The sequence below is a fragment of the Vipera ursinii genome (assembly GCF_947247035.1).
Source record: "Vipera ursinii genome assembly, chromosome: 3".
NCBI classification, from domain to species: domain Eukaryota; kingdom Metazoa; phylum Chordata; class Lepidosauria; order Squamata; family Viperidae; genus Vipera; species Vipera ursinii.
Genome location: NC_139516.1, coordinates 176653161 through 176675229, shown reverse-complemented (window position 1 = coordinate 176675229; position 22069 = coordinate 176653161). Strand labels below are relative to the sequence as shown.

Here is a 22069-nt window from a genome sequence, read left to right as displayed (position 1 = left end):
CTTTCCTTTTCCGCTTCAAGTCACGTGGGAAAAAAAAAACAGTAACCGGGAGCAATCTTCGCGCGTGCGCCAAAGGGGTGTTCGAAGGCCCGTATAAAGGAGGCGCCTCTTATGGAGAATGAGGTGCTGGCGCAGGCGCAGTAAGAGCTGGCTGGGACGGAGGAGGAAGTGAGGCTAGCGTTTCGGGTCTTCAGCCGTCTGCGATCCTGGCAGGAGCCAGGCAGTTGCTTTTCGAAGGGGGCTGTTGGGAAGAAGGGCTGCCTGCGGCGTTCCTTCGCTTTACCAACGGCCTGTGGTGCGTAAAAGACGAGGGCTGTTTTTCAGGGTGTGGTTGCAGGGTTGGAGTCCTGGCCGTGGCGGTATCCGCCTTTCAGAAAAGGGTGCGTATTTGGGCCAGTGGCTGCCATTGTCCCGGGTGTGATCGTGACCCTCCTGGGATTGGCTGTGGACTTCGAAGCGGCCCTTGACTTGGAAAGCCGAAATGGGACAAAGGACATGGGAAGGTGTGCCCTTGCTTTGTATTCTGTCCCTTTCTGGCTCGTATCCCATTGTTTAAAGGAGATGGGACGAAAGAGCGTAAATGCGAGCTGCCTACTGTAAGAACAGGAGATCCTACAGAGGCTCTTCCCCAAACTGATTCTGTGACAAAAGAGATATTTGGACGGATTGCCGATGAAGTTGGGATTCGGGCAGATAGCCAGGATCTTAACAGGCCTTGTCTGGCCTCCCTAGCCTAGGCCCTCTAATTTAGGCTTAACGTAAGAGAGTTAATCGCTGTAGTTCAGGAGGGGCAGGAAGTGGTTAGTAAGTATTTGCATATATACTGTCTTTACTACTAGCATTAGTAGTCATAGATTAATGGAGAAGTGGATTTCACAAGTCATTTATTTGGGTTTTTTATTGCTGAGCTATGGCAGCATCCGAAAACAAGGGTTTGGCTCTGTTTCGATTTGCATTTTTAACATTTTTCCTGAGAATATGATTCTTTTCCCTGGCTCCCTATACAGATTTAAAGTTGTATTTTCCTCCTTAAGCTCATCATTGCTTCAGTATATGTTAAATTTGTTTTGCTTTACTACTTGTTATTTTAGAGGCGAAGTCAGATGACCTGCGATTGAAGATACATTTTGGGAGGCTATATTGCAAGCTAACTCCTCCTCTCTGATCACCAACTAATCTCAGCCTTTGCTCTCACTAGCACTTTGTTTTCACCCATCTCTCTCCACCTCCATCCGCTTTTTTTGGTTAGCATCAACATATCCAGGCTTTCTACAGCTTAGAGATGAGGACAGCTTTACTAAAGTATTTAGGAGAGAACACTGGTTAATAGCGTTATTAATGTATTAAATTACTAGATTATTATATTTTGAAAATTTATTATTCCAGAGTGATCATACGCAATCAACCAAGAAGAATGGGATACAAATTTTTAATTAGTTTTAAAAATGGCCAGTAATTTTAAACACAGAGGAACCAGATATTTGAAATGATGGAAAGTAAAACTTAAAAACTATGAGAAAATAAGCCCTGGTCAATGAATGTTCATCAGCAGAAAAAAACAATTTGATGAATCTCCATATGTAAATGAAATGGTTCAACTTTTTCTGTTATGAATGCTCAATTTACAACAATTTGTTTAGTGGCCATTCAAAGTTACAAGCGTATTGAAGTCATCCTGTCTGGATTTGATAACTGCATTTGATATTTGAACTTGAATTAGTTTTAGTTGTGTTAATTTTAATTTATATATTTCAGCTAACTAGTTAGTTTCACAATAGCTAATATGTAAAATAGCTAATATGGCTTTTCAATAGCTTAGGGAAATGTTAAATTGGGATTTTCAAGAAACACTGCTACTGACTTGTTGGGTTTGGAGTGGGGAGTTTGAGTTAATTTTGATTCCTTTGTTGGCAACATTTTTGAAAGTGGCTTGCTATTGTCTTCTCTACTAGAGCTGAGAGGAAGTGACTTATCTGAAATCACCCAGCTGGCTTCTGGTGCATAGGGCAGGTCTAGAACCTAGAACCTCATAGCCTAATGGCTTGGCCTCTCGACCAATTTCACTCTCAACCTGCTGATATATATAGAATAATTTTGTTCTTAAGCAAATCTTATATGAATCCAAAATTCACTCCTTTACCACTTGCTGAGGTCGTTCTGTAAATTCTTTCAGGAAATTTTACTGCAAAATTAGGATTTTAAAAATATAGGTATTATATAGGTTTAGTTTTTGTAATGCTTTAGTTTCTGTAAATATTTGCAGAACTTGTATAGATATTCTGCTTGCTATTTTTTCAATGAAGTGGAATATAAACAATTCTTCAAACAGAATGCTAAATAAATATGAACATTCTACTTCTATCTTCTTTGGCTCTCGTTAAATATAGATCTGTTGGTGACTTACGTAGTTTTCTGTTGATAAATCCACAGACTTTCAACTTTACTTACTGTTGGCTGACAAAATAAGCCTTCTTTAAACATAACATAAGCTTATTTAATTAAAATACCAAGGCAACAAATATATTCATGCAATTTACAGAAAATAACAGGAATTGCTATTCTAGCTGTAACATAGATTAGAAGCTGACCAAAGTTAGATCCAGTATAGTGTGGTGGTTAAGATCCAACTTTAGCCTTAAGTATTCACTGTGTAACTGGCTCAGTCACTATCTTTCAGCTCAGCCTATCTCACAAGTTTATTGTGGGGGGAAAATAGGGGAGGGCGTGCAGAACATGCTACCTTTGCTCCTGGTCAAAAAGTATGATTCAGATACAACAAAAATAAAATTGATGATGATCTATCCAACAAAATTAGTGTTGCGTAGTACAGTATGGTTAGTGCTCTTCCTTGTTCTATGGTTTGTCAATTGGAAGGAAATGCAGTGGATTTTTACTTTCCATCTGTTTTATTCATATATTTCTTTTATTCCTAGACTACTTGTTTATTTGGAAGTTTGGTCTCCCCTGCCTATAGCCACCATGAGCCCAGCTGATACCAAGCGTTGTGGGACCAAGCGTCGGAAAAATAAAAAAGGTGGTGGCCTTGGCCCATCAAACCTAGCTGGAGTCTTCGAGGTCAAATCTGTAGGACTATCTTCTAATATTGTCCCCTCCTGCTCCTCTTTTTCCTCCTCAACCCCATCTACTTCTACTGTTGCCTTCTTGCAGACTCCCAGTACCAACACAGCTTCTTCTAGCACTGAAAATGGTCTTCTGGCAGTAGCTGCCACAGGTCCCAACTTGATTCCTAGTGAAAGAATGAAGAAGGCCGAGTATCAGAAAAAGCGCTGTGGAGGAACAATTAATTCTAGACAAACTCGTAAAAGAAATATAGTTAGTACTACAGGTCCTGAAACAGCTTCACAAGAACCAATTGATCTTGAAGTTAACACTTGTGAAGAGGTAGTTGATCTGACTTGTGAATCTTCAGAACCAATAGTAGTTGATCTGACACACAATGATTCGGTAGTGATTGTTGAAGAAAATGTTTGTCAACAACAAAATCAAGAATTTAGAAGTCAACTCCCTGACAGCTGTATATTAAGCAGTGATGATGATGAACCAAGAGATGAAGTGATTTTGACTAGCACACTAACTAAAGAATTGGAATTATTAGAGGATGATATTCCAAGTTCACACCGTTCAGGTACTGTGAGTTGCCCAATTTGCATGGATGTCTATTCAGAGATTATTCAGAATGGACGGCTTATTGTTTCAACGAAATGTGGTCATGTCTTCTGTAGCCAGTGTCTTCGGGATTCTCTAAGAAATTCTAATTCTTGCCCAACATGTAGAAAGAAACTTGGCTACAAACAGTATCATCCAATTTATATATGAAACTTAGATCCTTCTACAAATAATCTGTGCTTTACTCTTCTGAATGCTTCATATATTTTCAGCAACTATAGAATATTATAATTTCTCAGATACAACAGTTAACGTGAAGACCATTATGGAGTTTCTTCAGTATGTAATCTTTTTTTTTAAATTTAGTTAATCACATGAAGTTGGCTTTATGGTCCACCAAAGTATGTAGATGTTTGAAGGACAGTTAGCTACAATGGAAGCAAAATGGTATTGCTGTGCTGTTTTGGAAAAATGACACCTCTACAAGATACAATTTTTTTACTTCAGATGACAGGATGAAAATCTGTTTTAATTTGCCCAAGATACTACTCATGCTTATGATAATGTGAGTAATAGCAGCCTGCATTTTTTCTTTTTGCATTTCATTCTCAAAAAATTTGAACTCACATATGTTTCCTGGTGATATTCTACCTTTTGGGTGAACTTCTGCATTTCCAAGGAGACTATATTTTGTAGCCAAGGTGCACCACATTTCTAACATTAATTGTTTAAATATTTTATTTGGAGGCATTTTTGGAAGACAGTAGTAGGACCATAACTATAAAATGTTTAAAGTATGATCATAAATATTTTCTATATGCACCTAACTTAACAGAAGAATAAATTGAAACCTACTTCATCATCATCTCAGAACAAGGCAAAGAGAAACGTGCTTTCTGGCATAAGAAGTTCAGATATTTGACAGATTGAACATGATGAAAGTTGTCTTTCAGTAAATACATTTTCATAGTGGTGTATTGAAGTCCTAATGGTTCTTTCAATTCTCTTCATATAGTCATAAAGTGCAGGCTGGACATTTTTAATCCCTATACTATCATTATTTCTTTGATCTAAGTAGGTGCATTTTGAAAATACTAAGAAAGCCCTTATTAGACTGGTTGCCATTAACAAATAATTAGAATGGTACAGCATGAAAAATGCAACGATAAGTTTGCTATTAAGAATTTTAGTTTGGAGCTTCATATTTTTGCTAGATGCTACACTGATGAAAATAGTAAAACTTGTAGTTTCTGCATAGGCAGAAGGAAGTAAGCCATGCAGCTTGGATAGACAATTTACGTTCTATTATCTATATTACTGATGTTTGCTTGTTGTGTAATCATGAAGGGTTTCTTAGCAGCTGCCTTCTAAATGAATGTTATATTTACACATTATCACAACTACAAAAGAGAAAAAATCTCTGCCGTATTAGGAGTTTCAGTAGACAATTGACTTATTTTTCCATTTTAAAATGTTAAGAATGATATGGATCCTCTTGTCCATTTTATATTAGGGTAGTAAAAATTAGAGGTGTGTATAACTCAGAAAGAATATTTTGTTTCAAACACAATTAAACCATTTCATTTTGGAGGTTTTGGCAAACTTTCTTAGGTCCTTCACAGTTCAGCTTTAGCTTTATTTATTCTAGGTTTTGGATGACATCTGAATAGAGTAATATTAGTACATATCACCCCTTTCTCTGTTTCTACACTGCAGCTCCCAGTAAAGAATAAATAGAAGTCTGTATTTTCCCCCTCTTAGCAGCTTTACTGATACGTCAGAATGGCATGTCCTAGTGTCCCGTTTACCCCTGATCTTTCCCAGAGCTTCCCTCCTTCCTCTCAGCCACCACTGCTGATGTTCCAGCAAGCATTGCCCACCTGTGCCCAGCACCTTCTCGCACTATTTTCTCTCAGCTACTGATATCCCCTCTTGAAACCACTTCTGCTCAAAACAGAGTACCCCCATTTCTTCGGTATACAGCATCTAAAATGTGTGTCTCCGTTCAGATCTGGACCAACCATTTCAGAATGATTTACATAAAATTTGAAACTTTATTTGGAATTACCTTTGGGAGTTAGGAGGCCTGCTTATCCATGAGCAATTCCCACATGCTCAGAGGTTGCTATATAATCAACTGAATCCATGTAATTGATTCATTTAGATACAATAAGAGTTTTTTACTGAAATTTTCTAATACAAGTTTAGAAATCAACATAGTTTTTATATTGTTCAGATTCAATTTTATCTATTAAAAATTTCACTATCCTAGGAAAACCTTTTTGTCTCCTATACTTCAGCTCACATATTTGTGAATCAACTCTGTATGACTAGGGTAACCCATGCCAATTCAAAATCTTGACCCCTTTATGAAAGTAAGTTTGAAATCTACCCATTGCTTTTAAATTGAGCAGATTCCTTTTGATTAAATATGTTACAATCAGAATTTAAATCAATCTAGTTGTCTAACAAAAAAGCCGCACAATTTGTTAATTGTTATTCTATCATAATTTGTCATTAATTCAAGTCTGCCTAGTCTAAAGTAATTTTCTTTATTGATAGCTTTTGAAAGTTCTGCTAGTTAGCAAGCACATCAACTGTAGCATTAGATATTAAATAGGTTTGAACTGTAATGTAATGTTAGACCATTGTTCAGTAGTTCTGAACAATGTGTGGATATATGTTCTTTCTTTCTCAATTAAAATCTCTGTTGAAGGCTTTTGCTTCTGTTTTTTTCCAAAATCAGTCTTTTGGCTAGGGAAGGGAAAGCATAAATTTAGTTAAACATGATTAACGTTATATCCTATAATTTTTAGCATTTTCAAAATAAATCTAAACACCATTCTGAATTTGTTTTCAAGGTGATATTGATTTATACAAATATGCATAATTTGAAGAAATGGCAAATATCTGTATTCTCTTCCATCTCTAAATATGTAGAATCCATGCTTTTTATTTATTTATATGTATCATGTTTGTGCTACCAAATTAGACAAATCTGATTACAGATAAAAGTAAAGATTTTTACATATTTGATTCACACATTTATTATGCAAGAACATATTTATGGAGAATCTGGATATTTAATGGTACTGGTGCTATTTATAAAAAAATGGTAAGAATGCTTCCTTGTGACCAGTTATTGTACAGAGCATCATAATTTGAATAAATGCACACCACAAAAAGAGTCTTGACTAATTGAGGAACAAATTTTAATAAGAACTCAGCCAGTTTCTGAGACAGGACTTTGATTGGGTTTAATTCTCAAAGATACAATTCAAGAACTAAAGATTTCTTTGTACAGGATGACTATAAATGAAGTTATGAATTGAAACAGACAAATCTCAAAAGCTGGAAAAGAAGGTAAGCTGACACATCAAACTACCTCAGAAGTGCAGGCATTTGAATATATTTTTCAGCTGAGAAGATTGTAATATATTTTAAAATCATTGTAATAAATGTTTGGTAACTCTCAAAATTCCACAAAGATGCTAAACCTGGTTATATAGAATAATGACTCAACATTTATTTTAATAATACTGAAACAGTGGTCAACAAACTTCAGTTATTGCTTATTAGCATCTGTAATTGCACAACAGGTAACCTTCAACTTGCGTTTGGCAACCATTTAAAGTTATGATGGTGCTGAAAAAGTGGGTTACAACAAGTCCATACACACATGACTGTTGCAGCATCTCCATGGTCATGGGGGTGCTTGTCCACTAGTATGCATTTCTGATGGTTGCAGTGTTCTGGGTCACATGATTGCCACTTGTGACCTTCCCAGACAGCTTCTAACAAAGTGGGGAACGTCATATCCATTTAACAACCGCAGCAAAAAGGCTATAAAATTGGGTACAATCACATGATGCCACACTGAACTGCAACACTTAGCAAAAGAAGTTTTGATCCTAATTGTGATTGTAAGTTAAAAGACCATCTATATTCATTACTCTCAGCTGTGTTCACTGCAAAGTTCACTTAGAATAAAGCAATTCTGTATGAATGTAAACATGCAGCTCCACTGAACTCGAAGCAGCTTTTTCCCATCTAAATGCAAGCTATTTACCTGTGCCACTACAGTTGTCTGCGGGATTACTTCATTGTTCCCTACCTCCAATATTCCTGCAGTATAAGCTGGGGATTACAAGTGCATAATTATTAAAAGACTATTAAGTACAAGCTTCATTCATTCGTGTACTTCTAACTTCTAAATGAAGAACTTGGACAAGTGCCATCTGAAATACAAGTGTTTACTGAATGTGGTTCTATCTTAACTTAGTTTTCCCCATCCTGGTATCCCCCAGATATAAATACAATTGTCATGTAAAGCACAATGTCACATGATTGCAACACTTAGTGATGGTAATCCTGGCACTTTCCATTACCATCCTTAAGTGAATTTCAGTTGTCATTAGCCAATGAAAACCTTGGCAAAAGGGTGAAATTGGGTGTGATTCAAGCTTAGCAACTAAAGTCCTAGTCCCAAATCTCATAGGTCAAGGACTACCTGTAAAGATAATTTAAATCACACTAGTACAGAATAAAGGAAAATACTTTAACACAATATATTGAAAGATATATCTTAACTTGGAATTCTAAGAGTGACTACCTCTACAGAGTGTTTCAAAGAGTTATGCAAGAGGAACACATTTTACCAAACAAGATTGGACTGATTTGAAAGTGGATTTTAAAATGAAAGGCTACATGAATGATATGGAAAAAGCTACTAAACTGGATATATAAAAGGAAATAGCTATCTTAATAATTAAAGGAGATATGCAAATAACAAACCAAGGAAAACCTGGATAATTCTGCTATTTTGGATTTACAAAAACACTTGTTAAAGCTTTGAAGAATTTTGTGAGAAAGGACAAAGAATTGATAAGAATTCTAGGTAGTTACTTGAAAGTACTAAAAACAAGGTTGCTATAAATAAAAGGAATATAAAATTGAACTTCTCCCCAATATTCAGCCGGACTGTTAAAATTGGTGGTTTTTCAGGCAATTGTTATATCTCAAAAGTAGTGAAGCTTGGGGTGAAGAATGGGACTTCAGCCGTGGTATTCTGGTGCATGCATGTAGTTTTGCCAAGTAAATGTTTCATCCCCTACATTCTGAAGTAATTGTTACTTTCTTCTATAATCCCTTCTATAAATATTGAGCATTGGAAAAGGGGCTAATAACCAAGTTCAGAATGCATAGATTATATATTTTTTTATAAATTTTTATTGATTTTCTAATACATTTAAATGTTTGGAAAGCAGTGTGGCAGCTGAGTACAATAATTCTATTGCACATAGATATCATCAGTACAAATCTCAAATTATTACAATCACCATTCCCTCTCTTTTTAGTATCTACTGTCTCATATTTAAACTAATACAATTCTTGTTCTATCAATCAAATGGAAAATAACTTTCTAACATTTATCAGTAATTTTTATTTATATATATATTAGTTGCTTTAACTTTTTATCTTTTAGACAATGACGTAATCAATTTTTCTCATTTTTAATTTTCCATTAATATTTAAATTTAACGTTTAATAATTATCATTTTCAAATTTTAAATGAGCCCAACTCCTTTATCACAGTTCCTCCCAAAATTTGATGTTCAAGATACACCTCTTATCTATATAAGTTCATACCATCTACATCAAAAAGTTAGTGATGCAATATAATCTTATTTTCTAATAATTCTCAAGTATCTTAAAATCTTAAATTTAATAACCAAAATTTCTTTTATTTCCACATTTAATACTTCCTCTCTTCCTCATATTTAAAACTAATGATTTTCCCCTTACTACTACAGACACATTTATTATTTTCATCAATAAAGTTTTAACTTATATATATATATATATATATCTTGATCATCTTTACATAATTCTTATGCACAAATCAATATTCCAGTTAACCTGTTAATATTTTAGCTTCTGAGTCTTACATAAGCAAAATTTTCTTTGTCTCAACTCATAACAGCATCTTATATCCAAAGTACACATCTTATCCATTTAAGTATACTCTATTTTAAGACATAAAAACATATTTATTGCTTTCATCAATAAGATTTTAGCTTATATGTATCTTAATCATATTTACAGGACCTTTATACACAGAACAATATTCAGATTTAATTATTAATTTTTATAGTTTTTACTTAATCAGAGTTTTCTTTATCTCAGCCCATAACAGTATCTTGTATTCAAAGTACATATCGTGTCTGCTTAAGTATATTCTATTTTAAGTTCTCATAATACCCATCTTATCTATTTAAGTGTATTCCATTTTAAATCTCATCTATAAATCAAAACCCCATTCTTTTTCAGTCTTATTCTGGCTTTCTTTCTTTGCCAAATCATCTTCCATGTCCTTGCTTTTGGGTCATCAAGCAGATCTCCTTCGATTGTTGTATCTTATTTGGCATTGAGAAAACCATCCAGTCGCCTTTTTGTTAAAATGACTAGCAGATCCAGCAGGTCTTCTCTTTGGTTTTCCATTTTGACCTATTTGTCTTGACCTGTTTATCTTCTCTTCCATCTGTTTTCCTTTTATGTCCTTAGACTCCTTCTGTTTTATATAGGAGATCTTTACCTCTTTCCCTTTTGTCAGTTTCTTTTCTGTATTTTCCCTTGTCTGTATTTGTTGAGCAGTTGAATCTTCTGTCTTGATATTTAATTGTTACATTTTTTCTATAGTATCCTGCATAGATGATTGTATAATTATAGTTATAGTTTGCTTTTACATGTCTGGGCTGTCTTCTGGTTTTTTTCTGTGGCTTTTTATTTCATCACCAGCTTTGAGTAAGGTTTAAATAATCTCAACAAAGAGTTTGCTCCTGCTCTTCTTCCATAAGGAAGATCCATTCCTGATCTTCTTCCATAATAGTATATTTAAACTAAAAGGCTTTACATTAAAAAAAATCCACAATAAAAAGTACAGCTGTGTTTCTGAAGGTTACATGTATCTTATCTTTTTTCTGGGCTGTCAGCCAAGTCTCTTTATAATAACAGATTGCAGTATCAGGTTTGGCCACAAGATGTCTCTCCAAAGTTATTTTGATCTTTTCAGTTTTTTCTTCTATTTTAAAAGAAAAAACCCAGATCTTCAATAAAAATAGAGAATAAAAATTGAAGGAAAATAGGAAATAGAGAATAAAAAGTCTTTTAATCCACCAATTTTAGGAAATAGATTCCCAATTAGGATCCAATTATTTTTTCAACATTTTAAACATCCCGGGGTAGTCGGTCGCCACTGTGTCTGGAGGGAGGGCTGAAACTTCCCTCTCCATGTGGGGGAAAGTACTTTAGCAGCTTAAATAGGTACAAAAAAGCAATTAGGGTTTAAGAGCGGTAGATCTCACCCAGTTCTTGCCACGCTGCTTTGATGTTGCCAGATTGTAAGTGTGACTTCGGCTGTCTACAACCTAGTGACAAGCCATATTTCTATGGCCGGTTATTCATTCACCAGTTTGGAGGGATTCGCTGGCTCTAGCAGGAGAGCTTCCACTCTCCTGCAATCCAGTGAGGACCCTCCTTGTTGGTCGCCTCTACAGGGCAACTTTTGACCCTTTTCAGGGCCCCCCAGCAATGCAAAACTGGACAATGGGAGACGAAGCTCATTCTCCCAGGCGTCCATGGCAAACCGGAAGTCCAGAATGCATGGATTGCTATAAATTGTCCTTTGATTGCTTCTGGTGCAAGATTTCATAAACTGTATTCATAATTTCATATTTCTAAACCTAACCTTATATTAGAATGGGCTACAGGTAGAATACTTTTTTCAGTTTAGCAAACCCTGTATTTACCAACATCTCCAATCTAGTTAATCTCCAGAAGTGGCCCTATTAATCTGTTCTTTTGACAAAACTGATGGGAATGAACCTACTTGTTTTCCTCTCTGCTGCTGTTTTTTTAACAACAGAATTTGCACATTAACATATATAATACTATCTTTAAAACAACAGTATTTGTTTCTTTATATTATCATTTTCTCTCAGGTTCTGTTAATAATATCTATATTGTCAAGATGGTGCAGCTTATGCAACAACAACAACAACAACAAAAGCCTGAGGGTTGCAAAAAAACCACAAAGAATTCAGGGGTATAGACTAAGGACTACCAGATTCAGCACATAGTCCTAGAGCAGACATGTCAAATTCATGACATCACCTGATGTCGCACAACGTATGGGAACTTTTTCCCCATTGCCAGCAGTGAGGTTGGCACAGTATCCTCATGATGCGTCTAGCTCATGGGCCGGCAGTTTGACACCCCTGTCCTAGAACAGGGCTTTTCAATCTTTTCACAGATTGTACCACTTTTAGGACATGACGAGCACCACCAGTGCTTAGCAAGGTGTCAGAAACTTTTATGACTAAAAAAGGAGATTTTGGGTTTTACTGATTAGATTTGGTTTTTTTTTTGTTATAGAAATGGCTAGTTTATAATATCATGGAAAAGTAAAAAAGTTGAGGTTCATTGTTAATGCTGCTTTCTACTGCAACAAAGGAAGTCCGCTGGAAGTTTTTCCAGCAACAGCTTCTTCTTCCCTGTCTCCTTTTCCTCCCTGCCTGCTGAGCTCTCCTTCCACAGCTTCTCCTCTGTCTCCTTCTCTTTCTCTGTTATCTTTTTTCCCCTTTCCCACCAAAACCACCTCCTTTTATATCCTCTCTTCTCCCCCCCTTTTCTCTTCAGGTCACCTCCAGCTACGTGCTGCTTCTGGAAGCACCAATCAGCTGGAGCGCTGTGGTTCTCCTGGGGCTTCTGCCAGTTATGCAGCTCCAGCTGCCTTTCCCTCAGGCTTGGGTCGCTTCAGCTCATTCCCCTCCTCCACTACACTTGTCTAGGAGGGGCATGTACCACCTGCCATGTGCCAAAGTACCACTGGTGGTACGTGTTGAAAAGCCCTATCCCAGAGTAACACAAAATATACAGGTTTTTTTAAAAAAAAAATGATAAAGAGCTGTGCAATCCATTTGAACTTTTATTTGCTGTTTCTTTAAAAATTATGGTTCAGTTTTTCAGAAGGTCAGGCATTTCAAAATTCATAGAAACCGTTATAATTGTAAGCTATTATTGCATTGAAATCCCAACTATTAATATTCATGTACCAAGAAAATCAGGAAAAGAGTGAGAAAGATACCAACCTGGTTTCAGGTTTGGGTAACCTGTGATAGAGCTTTATATATGTGCTTGTTTCAGGGCCCAACCAGCTACTACGTTCCAAGAGGGAGCAGAGAAATCGTTAGCAGGATGTAGTTGTCAATTTGCTGCTTTTCTCAGGTGCTCAGAAGGAGAAACAATTGGCTTGAAGAAATTGGTGATGGGGAGGAGAGTAGGCTTCCTCTTGCCAGTTAAGGTAGATGGTGTCCCAAGGGTGGAGTAATTCCATAGGAGAAGTTTCATGGATAGAGCAAATAAGACAAATAAGGGGTCAGAGTCAGAGGGCTGACCAGTTCAGTGATTCTGTGGAAAGAATTACCTTGCAGGGAGGAATAGCAACTTATAGATGGGCAGTCATTGTATAAATAAAATCAAGATCCATTCAGGGAAAATCAAGATTCACAGGGAAGCCAGTAGGAATGGGCCTGCAGTTTGACTAGTCTTTTCTTGAGAATCCAGTTGTAAAGGTTTATCAACTGAGGGGATCATTTGGGAGGTTATGAAAGGATTATATTAGATTGATCTACTTGGCTCTTCCTTCATTAGTCTGAATGAGTTTTTCACTGGAAAACCTTTTTGTTGTTGTTTTGGGGGGCTGTTAAGCACTCAGAGAATAAACTTGCAGCACTTCAACAGGAGGACAACTGGAGAGCAGTGAAACATTGAGGGACTCAATTGCTGCAATCACTAACCAAAGAATTGATTTAACTGCCCTGAGTTTGTGTGCAATAGTTTATTGTTCCAAACAACTGACTTAGTTTTTCCTCATTCTCCATAGGGTTAATTGATGTATGTATCTTCCCTTTTATTAAATTGGGACTGTTGTATCTCCTGTTTTTATGAGTCTGACCTTGGAATTGTTGGAGCCGCAGTATAGGAAAATGCTGGTTGAGATTATGAACTCAGAGACTTGTGCAATCCTCCCTTGCAGGCTTGGCTCTCCTACCAGAATTTAGCAGATGTGCATTGCTATTGTGAAACACACCTAAAAGCATAATTTGAAAACCCTTAGAAAATGTTTTTTAAGTTGAAAAATATTGAAAGCAGTACATAATGCCTAAAAATCAATATTCTTTCAAATCCATACCATCTGGGAAGCTGGGAATTTATGTTAACTAGCACTGCTTGCCCATTGTGCCACCTGCCCCCCATTAAGAGGATTGATAGCAATCTGGAACAGAATCCTGTGTTCTTTGCACAAATACCTCATCCTTGACAGTTTTCATACATCATAGAGTCTTGTGATTCTTAAGTTCAGCATGTGAGTTGGTGGCTGACTCTTTAACAAGTTTGGCTATATGCTTTCCATTATAATCTTCAATTCATTTATTTTCTGATTGACAGGTAGCAGCTGATTGAAAATTCAAATTCAGGCAGTCCTCAGGTTACAATCACTCATTTAATGACCAAAGTTATGACAGTGCTGAAAAAAGTGGCTTACCACTGTTCTTGCACTTACAATAATATTAATGTCTTTTAATGATTGCCATTTGTTACCTTCTTAGGGAGCTTTCAACAAGCAAAACTAATGGGAAAGCCAAATTCATTTAAAAACTCCATGAATCTCTTAACTACCACAGTTAGAAAAAAAGTCATAAAATTGGGTGCTACTCCATTAATCTGCATCACTTAGTGACAGAGGTTCCAGTCCCAATTGTGGTCCTAAATTGAGGACTATCTACAGCAGGGGTGTCAAATTGCCGGCCCATGGGCCGGACTGTCATCCCAAAACCGTGCCCACCCCATTGCTGGCAACAGAGTAAAAGCTCCGATATGTTGCACAACGTCACGTGACGTCGCGCATGCCCAAGATGGAGGACGCGCTCGGATGAGCTCCGCGAGCTCCACCTGATAGGCGTCCCCTGGGAGCCCCTCACAAGCCTTATGGCTTGCTGAGATGGGATTGGGGTTTTGCCGAGGGGCAGTGTGGCAACGCGGAGGCTGACGAAGCCGGCAGCGGTCTATTTGGATTTGTGTTGTTTGAGCGACCGGCTGCTGGCTGCTGGCCCTGCTACCTTCCGGCTGCTTCCTCCCGCCGTTTTTACTCTCTCTGGAGCGTTTGGGCTGCTCATATCTGGCGTGGCACTCCCTGCTGCTTTCGGGCCGTCCGGACCACTTTGGTTGTTCTCGGGCCGGCTTGGGCTGATGAGGAGGATGCCCGTCGGTGAGGAGTGTGCCCGTGAGGCCCGTTGGGCTGTCCGGTCGGCGGCGGTGATGATGGTGGCGGTGGCGTGGGCGTCGGCCTTGGCGCGGGTAGCAGCCTGCGTGATGATTTTTTGGGCCGCGCTCGGCGGTGATGGCGATGGCGGCGGCGGCCCGGGTTCGGCGGCGACGGTGACGACAATATGCTCCGGACGCTCGGGAATTCACCAGCTGGCTTTAGGGCCATTTTTGTTTGTGCCGGCGTTTCTGAGACTGTTGCCCCGTTTGCGGGGGCCGGCTGCTGACTCTGGTGCCTTTGGGCTTTTGATCTTTACGCCGGCGGCGGGACTTCCATGTGGCCCCAAGCCGCCTTGGCCCGCTTTGGTGGTGGTGTCGCCCTCGGGCCGTTTTGGCGGTGGAGAGGGCGACTATTATTACTCACCTTGGCGACGATGGTTGACCTATACCCTTGCTTCAGGCCGCCTCTTATGGCGACGGCGTCTTCGGACCGCTTGGGTGGCGAAGAGGACGACCGGGAGTTATCTTACCGGAGCAAGGACGACATGGGGCTCTTGCATCGTGTATCATCTTTGGACTGCTCTTGCAGTGACGCCGGTGATTCAGACTATTTTTATTCTGGCCTGCCTACCCTCCTTGCCTTGGACACACTTTTTTACCATCTGCCTGCCTACCCTCTTCCCTCTCCCTTTGGACTTTCAACATACCTGGGTATCGGCCACGGTCGGAGAGTGGCTGGACTTCTCCATTTGCAACCTCATAGAGGTGGGAGCTCTATGGGGTTTGCCTACCCAGAGGATACCTGGTCCACCCCCAGGAACGGAGTCTCAACCCGTTGTGAGAGAACGGGCTGCGGCCTGTCTTGGGGGCCACCCAACTGAGTGGCAGTGAAGTTGGGTGGGGATCCAGACTTCTGTCATGTTCAATCCTCCCATGGACAACTAAGGGATGCCTATCCTGGACTGTTTGGACTTTTTTATACTTATGCAGCAATATACGAGCACGCGTTTGTACGCCCTCAGGGGTGCCCCCCTCTCCTGGGTGCGACCCGCCTCCTTAAACGTTTATAACCTTGATGACGGGCCTGAGTTTTGGGTCTCTGAGAGATGGCTGGGCAGGGGCAGGGGCTGTCAATGTAAATCTAGAAAGCCTCTGATTATTTTTTTATCCAAATTTTTTATAGGGCTAGGGAGCGGGGTGGGAGATAGTGGTTGTTTGGCTATGGGGGGTGGCCGATCTACCATGGTTCAGACCAGCCTTGGGTCTGATAGCACGGGGGGAGAACGGGGTGGCGTTGTCGCCGGGGCTCATGAGCGGGTCGTGGGATTATCAATTCCCACGACGGGGAATGGCAGCAGGCGGATAGACAGGGGGCCGTATCGCTACCGGGAGGGCCGTCCCCGCTATTTGCAAGCGGTGAGGCGCTCCGACCCTCTGCTTCTTCCCCGAGATCCCGGGAGCGAGGATGTGCAGCCTCCTGAGCTCCGGCTGGTGTACCTGAATGCCAGGTCCGTGGTTAATAAAGCTCCCCTCGTTAGGGATTTAGTTGAGGGTGAGCATGCGGACCTGGCTTGCATCACGGAGACTTGGTTGGACCTAGAGGGTGGGGTCCCTTTGGTTGACCTCTGCCCACCAGGCTTCCGGGTGCTACACCGGCCACGAGCTCATGGTAGGGGTGGGGGAGTGGCAGTTACCATTAGGGAGACCTTATGCCCGCGGGAGACCACCGTTTTTCAGATAGTCGGGTGTGAGTCTCTCTTTATGAGATTTGGTCCTGGGGCGCAGTTGGGCTTGCTGCTGGTGTACATTTCGCCTAGTCGCACAGCGGCAGCCCTGCCCGAGCTGCTCGATATCCTCTTGGGTTTGGTGGTTGAGTTTCCCAAACTTATAGTTTTGGGAGACTTCAATCTACCATCCCTGGGAGGTTCATCTGAGCTAGCTCGGGAGTTCATGGCTTCCATGGCGGCCATGGACCTGACGCAAGTAATTTCAGAGCCAACTCATGAGGGAGGCCACACCCTTGACCTGATTTTTTTATCTAGACGGTGGTTGGATGATCTCGGTGGGGGCTCTCCATTTATTATGCCCCTGTCATGGACCGATCATCATCTCCTGCGGCTGGTCTTCCGTTTTGCCACCCCCCGCCGTGGGGGCACGGAGCCAATTAGATGGTACCGCCCCAGACGCTTAATGGATCCTGATAGATTCCAAGCGGCGCTGGGGTCCCCACCTGCTTCCACTGCTCACAGCTCGGCGGATGCCTTAGTGGAAGCCTGGGAAAGGGCAGCCACTGAGGCACTTGACCGGGTTGTACCCTTGCGGCCCCTGACCCGGCGCAGATCCCAGCGAGCTCCATGGTTTTCCGCGGAGCTCCGGGAGATGAAGCGTCGGAAACGGGGCCTAGAGAGCTGCTGGAGGTCTAGCCGATCCGAACCCGACCTGTTGCGGTTAAGAACCTATATTAGGTCTTATCTCGCAGCGATGAGGGTGGTGAGGTGCAATTACTTCTCCACCCTCATCGCGTCCGCAGATAATCGCCCGGCCGCCTTGTTTAGGGTGACTCGCTCACTTCTTAATCAGGAGGTGAGGGAGGATCCCTTGCAGGGTCGTGCCGAGGAATTTAGTCAACATCTGTCGGATAAAATCGCTCGGATTCGGACCGGTTTGGACTCCAGCTGGGCAGAGTCAGGCGATCAGGACACGGGCGGTCTTGTCAATGTTACCTGGGAAGAGTTTGATTCTGTGACCCGTGATGAAGTGGACAGGATTATGGGGAGGATGAGCTCCTCCACATGTTTGTTGGACCCGTGCCCTTCCTGGCTGGTTTATGCAGCTAGGGAGAGGACACGAGGCTGGCTCCAGGCGGTTATATCTGCTTCTTTGAGTGAGGGTTATTTCCCCACCGTCTTGAAGGAGGCGGTGGTGAGACCTCTCCTCAAGAAGCCTGCCTTGGACCCAGCTGTTTTGAACAACTTTCGTCCAGTCTCCAACCTTCGCTTTCTTGCGAAGGTTGTCGAGAGTGTGGTGGCGCATCAGCTCCCTCTGGTCCTGGATGAAGTGGATTATCTGGACCCCTACCAATCGGGTTTCAGGCCTGGGTACAGCACGGAGACGGCATTGGTCGCTCTGGTGAATGATCTCTGGAGGGCTCGGGATAGGGGATATTCCTCTGTCCTAGTCCTATTAGACCTCTCGGCGGCTTTCGATACCATCGACCATGGTATCTTGCTGCGGCGTCTCAGGGGATTGGGAGTGGGAGGCACAGTTCTTCAGTGGTTCTCCTCCTATCTCCTGGGACGCTCGCAGTCAGTGTTGGCAGGGGGGCAGAGATCGGCCCCTAGGTCTCTCGTTTGTGGAGTTCCTCAGGGGTCGGTTCTCTCGCCTCTCCTGTTCAACATCTACATGAAACCGCTGGGTGAGATCATTCGTGGTTTTGGAGTTGGGTATCATCAATATGCCGATGATACCCAACTTTTCTTTTCGACCCCAAACCACCCCAGTGATGCCCTCGCTGTGATGTCCCGTTGCCTGGAGGCGGTTCGGGTCTGGATGGGGAGGAACAGACTTCAACTCAACCCTGACAAGACTGAGTGGCTGTGCATTCCGGCATCCCGGGACATTCAAAATGTTCCATCTCTTTCTATGGGGGGTGAGCTCTTACCCCCCGTGGATAGGGCTCGCAACTTGGGAGTCCTCCTAGATTCACGGCTTACCCTGGAAGATCATATAGTGGCCGTGACTAGGGGGGCTTTCACCCAGGTTCGCCTGGTGCGCCAGTTGCGGCCCTATCTGAACCGGGATGCCCTGTGTACGGTCACTCATGCGCTCGTGACCTCTCGCCTTGACTACTGTAATGCTCTCTACATGGGGCTTCCCTTGAAGACCACTCGGAGGCTCCAACTGGTACAGAATGCGGCCGTGAGAGTTGTCTTGGGAGTTTCCCGGTACTCCCATGTTACACCTTTGCTCCGCGAGCTGCATTGGTTACCAGTTGTCTTTCGGGTGAGGTTCAAGGTTTTGGTTACGATCTTTAAGTCCTTACATGGCATGGGTCCGGGATACCTCAGGGACCACCTGCTGCCGGCATCAACTCCCCTCCGCCCTGTGCGTTCTCACAGAGAGGGCCTCCTCAGGGTGCCGCCAGTCAGGGAATGCCGACTGGTGGCCCCCAGGGGGAGGGCCTTCTCTGTGGGCGCTCCGGCATTATGGAACCAACTGCCGGTGGAGCTCCGGACAGCATCAGACCTCCGAACTTTCCGTCGTGGCCTGAAGACCCACCTATTTGAAATAGCTGGTCTGGCCTGACGGGGTATTATGGGTTTTAATTTGTTGTTTTAGATTTGTATTACTGTTTTAACTGGGCATGGGTTTAATCTTTTTTAATTTTTGTATTGTCTTTTTTATATATGCCCTGTGAACCGCCCTGAGTCCCTACCAAGGAGAAGGGCGGTATACAAATTAAATAAAACTTGAAACTTGAACTTGAGTTTGACATGTCTGATCTACAGTATAACCCTTTTAGCTGTTAAAAGGCAATTCTTAGCAATCAAGTCTTACATTTAAATTACTTGTGGCTTTAAAAGAGTCCTCCTATTTAACTCTTACAGATTTATCATCAGAGGGGGAAAAATCATTTCCTAATCAACTAGGGCATAGGATTTATTAGCAAAGATTGTGAAGGGAGAGAGGAAGAAGAGAAATTACATACTGTGTTCTTGTTCTGGAACAAATAGTTCAGATTTAGCTGGAGTTTTACAGTGTTCAGAATGGTTGGAATTTTCTCTTTGCATCAATTCAAACTTGTTCTTCTTTTGATCTTTCCCTTTGAATTCTTTTTCATTCCTTTCTTGTAGCCCTTGCTGCCTCATATCATCAGCAGGTGTCTAAAGCTGTTGATTTCCAGACTACAAACACCAACTAACCTTAATTCTAAAGTTCTAAAATTACTAATCACAATATAGGAACTAAAACTATTAATTGATGTAAATAAGACAAGTAAGTTATTTTAAAACTAAAAGAGTAATTGAAATAGAAAAATTAAAAGGTCACTAAAATGTTGTCATTCTGTGGCCATGTTGCTCTGCCTAGATGCTTTCTGATGTGAAAGCTTTTATTCTGTTGTTTCTTTGTTTTTATTAGTTAAACACATCGTGAAAAGAACATATGTGGGAATGCTTGAGGATTAATTTGGATTTCCTAATCCACATTATGATAAGAATTCCTGAGAACCCTACAGCATGGGTTGTGAAACCATGGTTGTGGTTATGAAACTTCTGGAAAGAAAGTAGGAATTACATTACAATGAAACTTCATGGACAGAGATATCCATCGAATGAATGCCTAATATTGAAAGAGATCTTAAGAGAGCCTCTGGTTTGACCACTGCCAGTTCAGAAATACACATTTTTCTTATTTTGCCTTATAGTATCAGATTGTGCTTCTGACCTTAACAAAAACAGACCACGAAAAACTGCATTATTTGCAGATATGCACTTATTTCTGCATGGAAATATAAGCGTCGAGACAGTAGGACATTTTTTTTTTGACTTCACTAAATTGTGCTAAGCCAAAACGTGTTCCTTTTTGAGTGCCTTAGTCTATTAACTCAGACTTCTCACATAACTTTTTTTCCCCCTGCTGTAAACATAGGACTTTATTGTTTTATGGTAGGTGGTAAAAGACGACCAGGAGCACAAAAAAACAAACACACTCAAAAGACCTGCCTTGATAAGTCAGGTTCCAAGACTGCTCTAGAGCAGGGGTCTTCAAACTTGGCCCTTTTATGACTTGTGGACTTCAGCTCCCAGAATTCCTCAGCCTGGGAGCTGAAGTCCACAAGTCATAAAAGGGCCAAGTTTGAAGACCCCTGCTCTAGAGCCTGATACAGCAGGAAGAATTAACAGTGGCGTAGCGTGGGGGTGCAGGGGGGGCCGGCCGCACCGGGCGCAACATCTGGGGGGGCGCCCATTAAGCTCGCCGGAGGGGGACGATTCTGCTTCACCGAGGGTCGGAGGAGCGAGCAAGTGGGCGGAGCATAGAAAGCAACCGCATTCGCTGCGCCCAGCCAGAGCGGGATCCCGTCCTCTCGCGGCTGCAGATCGCCTCCTTTCTCGGGTGGGGGTGGGGAGGCTTGGCGGCGTCTCGCCTCCCTCTCTTTCTCCCGCCGCAGCTCTCCTCCGCTTGGCTCTCAACCTGCAAGCCCGCCCCCCCCACCCCAGCTCCCGCCCCCGTCTCCTTTCCCGGAGGTAAAGGTAACAACTGCAGCCGCCGCACCTGCGGCTGCTTGCTGCTCCTCCTCCTCCTTCTCCTCCTCCTCCTCCTGCCGTATTGACTCTCTGTGGCCACTCGGTTCCCCCTGCAGGAGGCGATCAGGACGCCCCCCCCGACACACGTCGCCAGCAGCGAGAGTTTCCAGCCAGTGCAGCGAATCTTTGGGGCGAGGTGCCAAAGAGAAGGAGGCGGCTTGGCTTGGATAAGCAGCGTCTGGGCAGAAAATAGGTCAGGCGCCGCAGCAAGTATGAATTCCTGGGGTTCAGCCTAAGCAGGCAAAGCTGCAGGGTGGGTTGGTTGGCTTTTCCGGCTTTGGAATAACCTTGGGAAGCTGAGGCATTGTAAGTTGGAAGTCATTGTTTGTCGCCTAACATGTTGGGTCAACCCCACGCCACATGCTAAGCCATAAACCGTGGTTGGTATCCAGGGTTTAGGACAAGATGGAGAAAACTAGCCAATTGTGGGATCATAAATCTTGATGAAGCCCATCATCGCTCCATGTGATGTATGCACTCAATCTACAAACGTAGTCCAAGCCTATTCACATCTGTTGTAAGGTCATTCTCTCATGGGGTTTATCCTGACGTCCACTAAGAGTGGAACAAACATGCCCCATTAACCATTTTCAACGCCATGTCCTCTCTTTGTCTCATCCTAAATCACAGCTGAGGCACCTTAAAGTTGCCTTGTTTCAGTTTTAAACTAGCATTTTCCCTCTTCTCCAGAGACCCTTTTTTGCCTTGAACCTAACTCAAGGGTAGGCAACCTTGGCTCTTTTATGACTCATGGACTTCAACTCCCAGAATTCCTGAGCTAGTGGAAGAGACTCGAGTGCTAAAATCCACGG

At 42.0% G+C, this 22069-nt stretch overlaps 1 protein-coding gene across 4 annotated transcripts; it reads left to right on the top strand.

Annotated features, from left to right (window-relative positions):
* The first annotated feature begins 67 nt into the window (after positions 1 to 67).
* LOC310639485 (E3 ubiquitin-protein ligase RNF4-like) lies at positions 68 to 7789 on the top strand. Of its 4 annotated transcripts, XR_014492326.1 has the most exons (4): positions 68 to 295; positions 2934 to 4192; positions 5928 to 6002; positions 6932 to 7789. XR_014492326.1 is itself a non-coding variant. In XM_083361231.1 (3 exons), exons 2-3 carry the CDS (start codon positions 2980 to 2982, stop codon positions 4053 to 4055), a joined length of 729 nt encoding a protein of 242 aa, XP_083217357.1. In that variant the 5' UTR covers positions 68 to 295; positions 2934 to 2979; the 3' UTR covers positions 4056 to 5217. The 4 variants fall into 4 exon arrangements, 2 of the variants coding, with proteins under 2 accessions (XP_083217357.1, XP_083217356.1); XR_014492327.1 differs by lacking the exon at positions 6932 to 7789 and having other exon boundaries at positions 5928 to 6865; XM_083361231.1 differs by lacking the exons at positions 5928 to 6002; positions 6932 to 7789 and having other exon boundaries at positions 2934 to 3646; positions 3994 to 5217.
* Positions 7790 to 22069: the final 14280 nt, after the last annotated feature.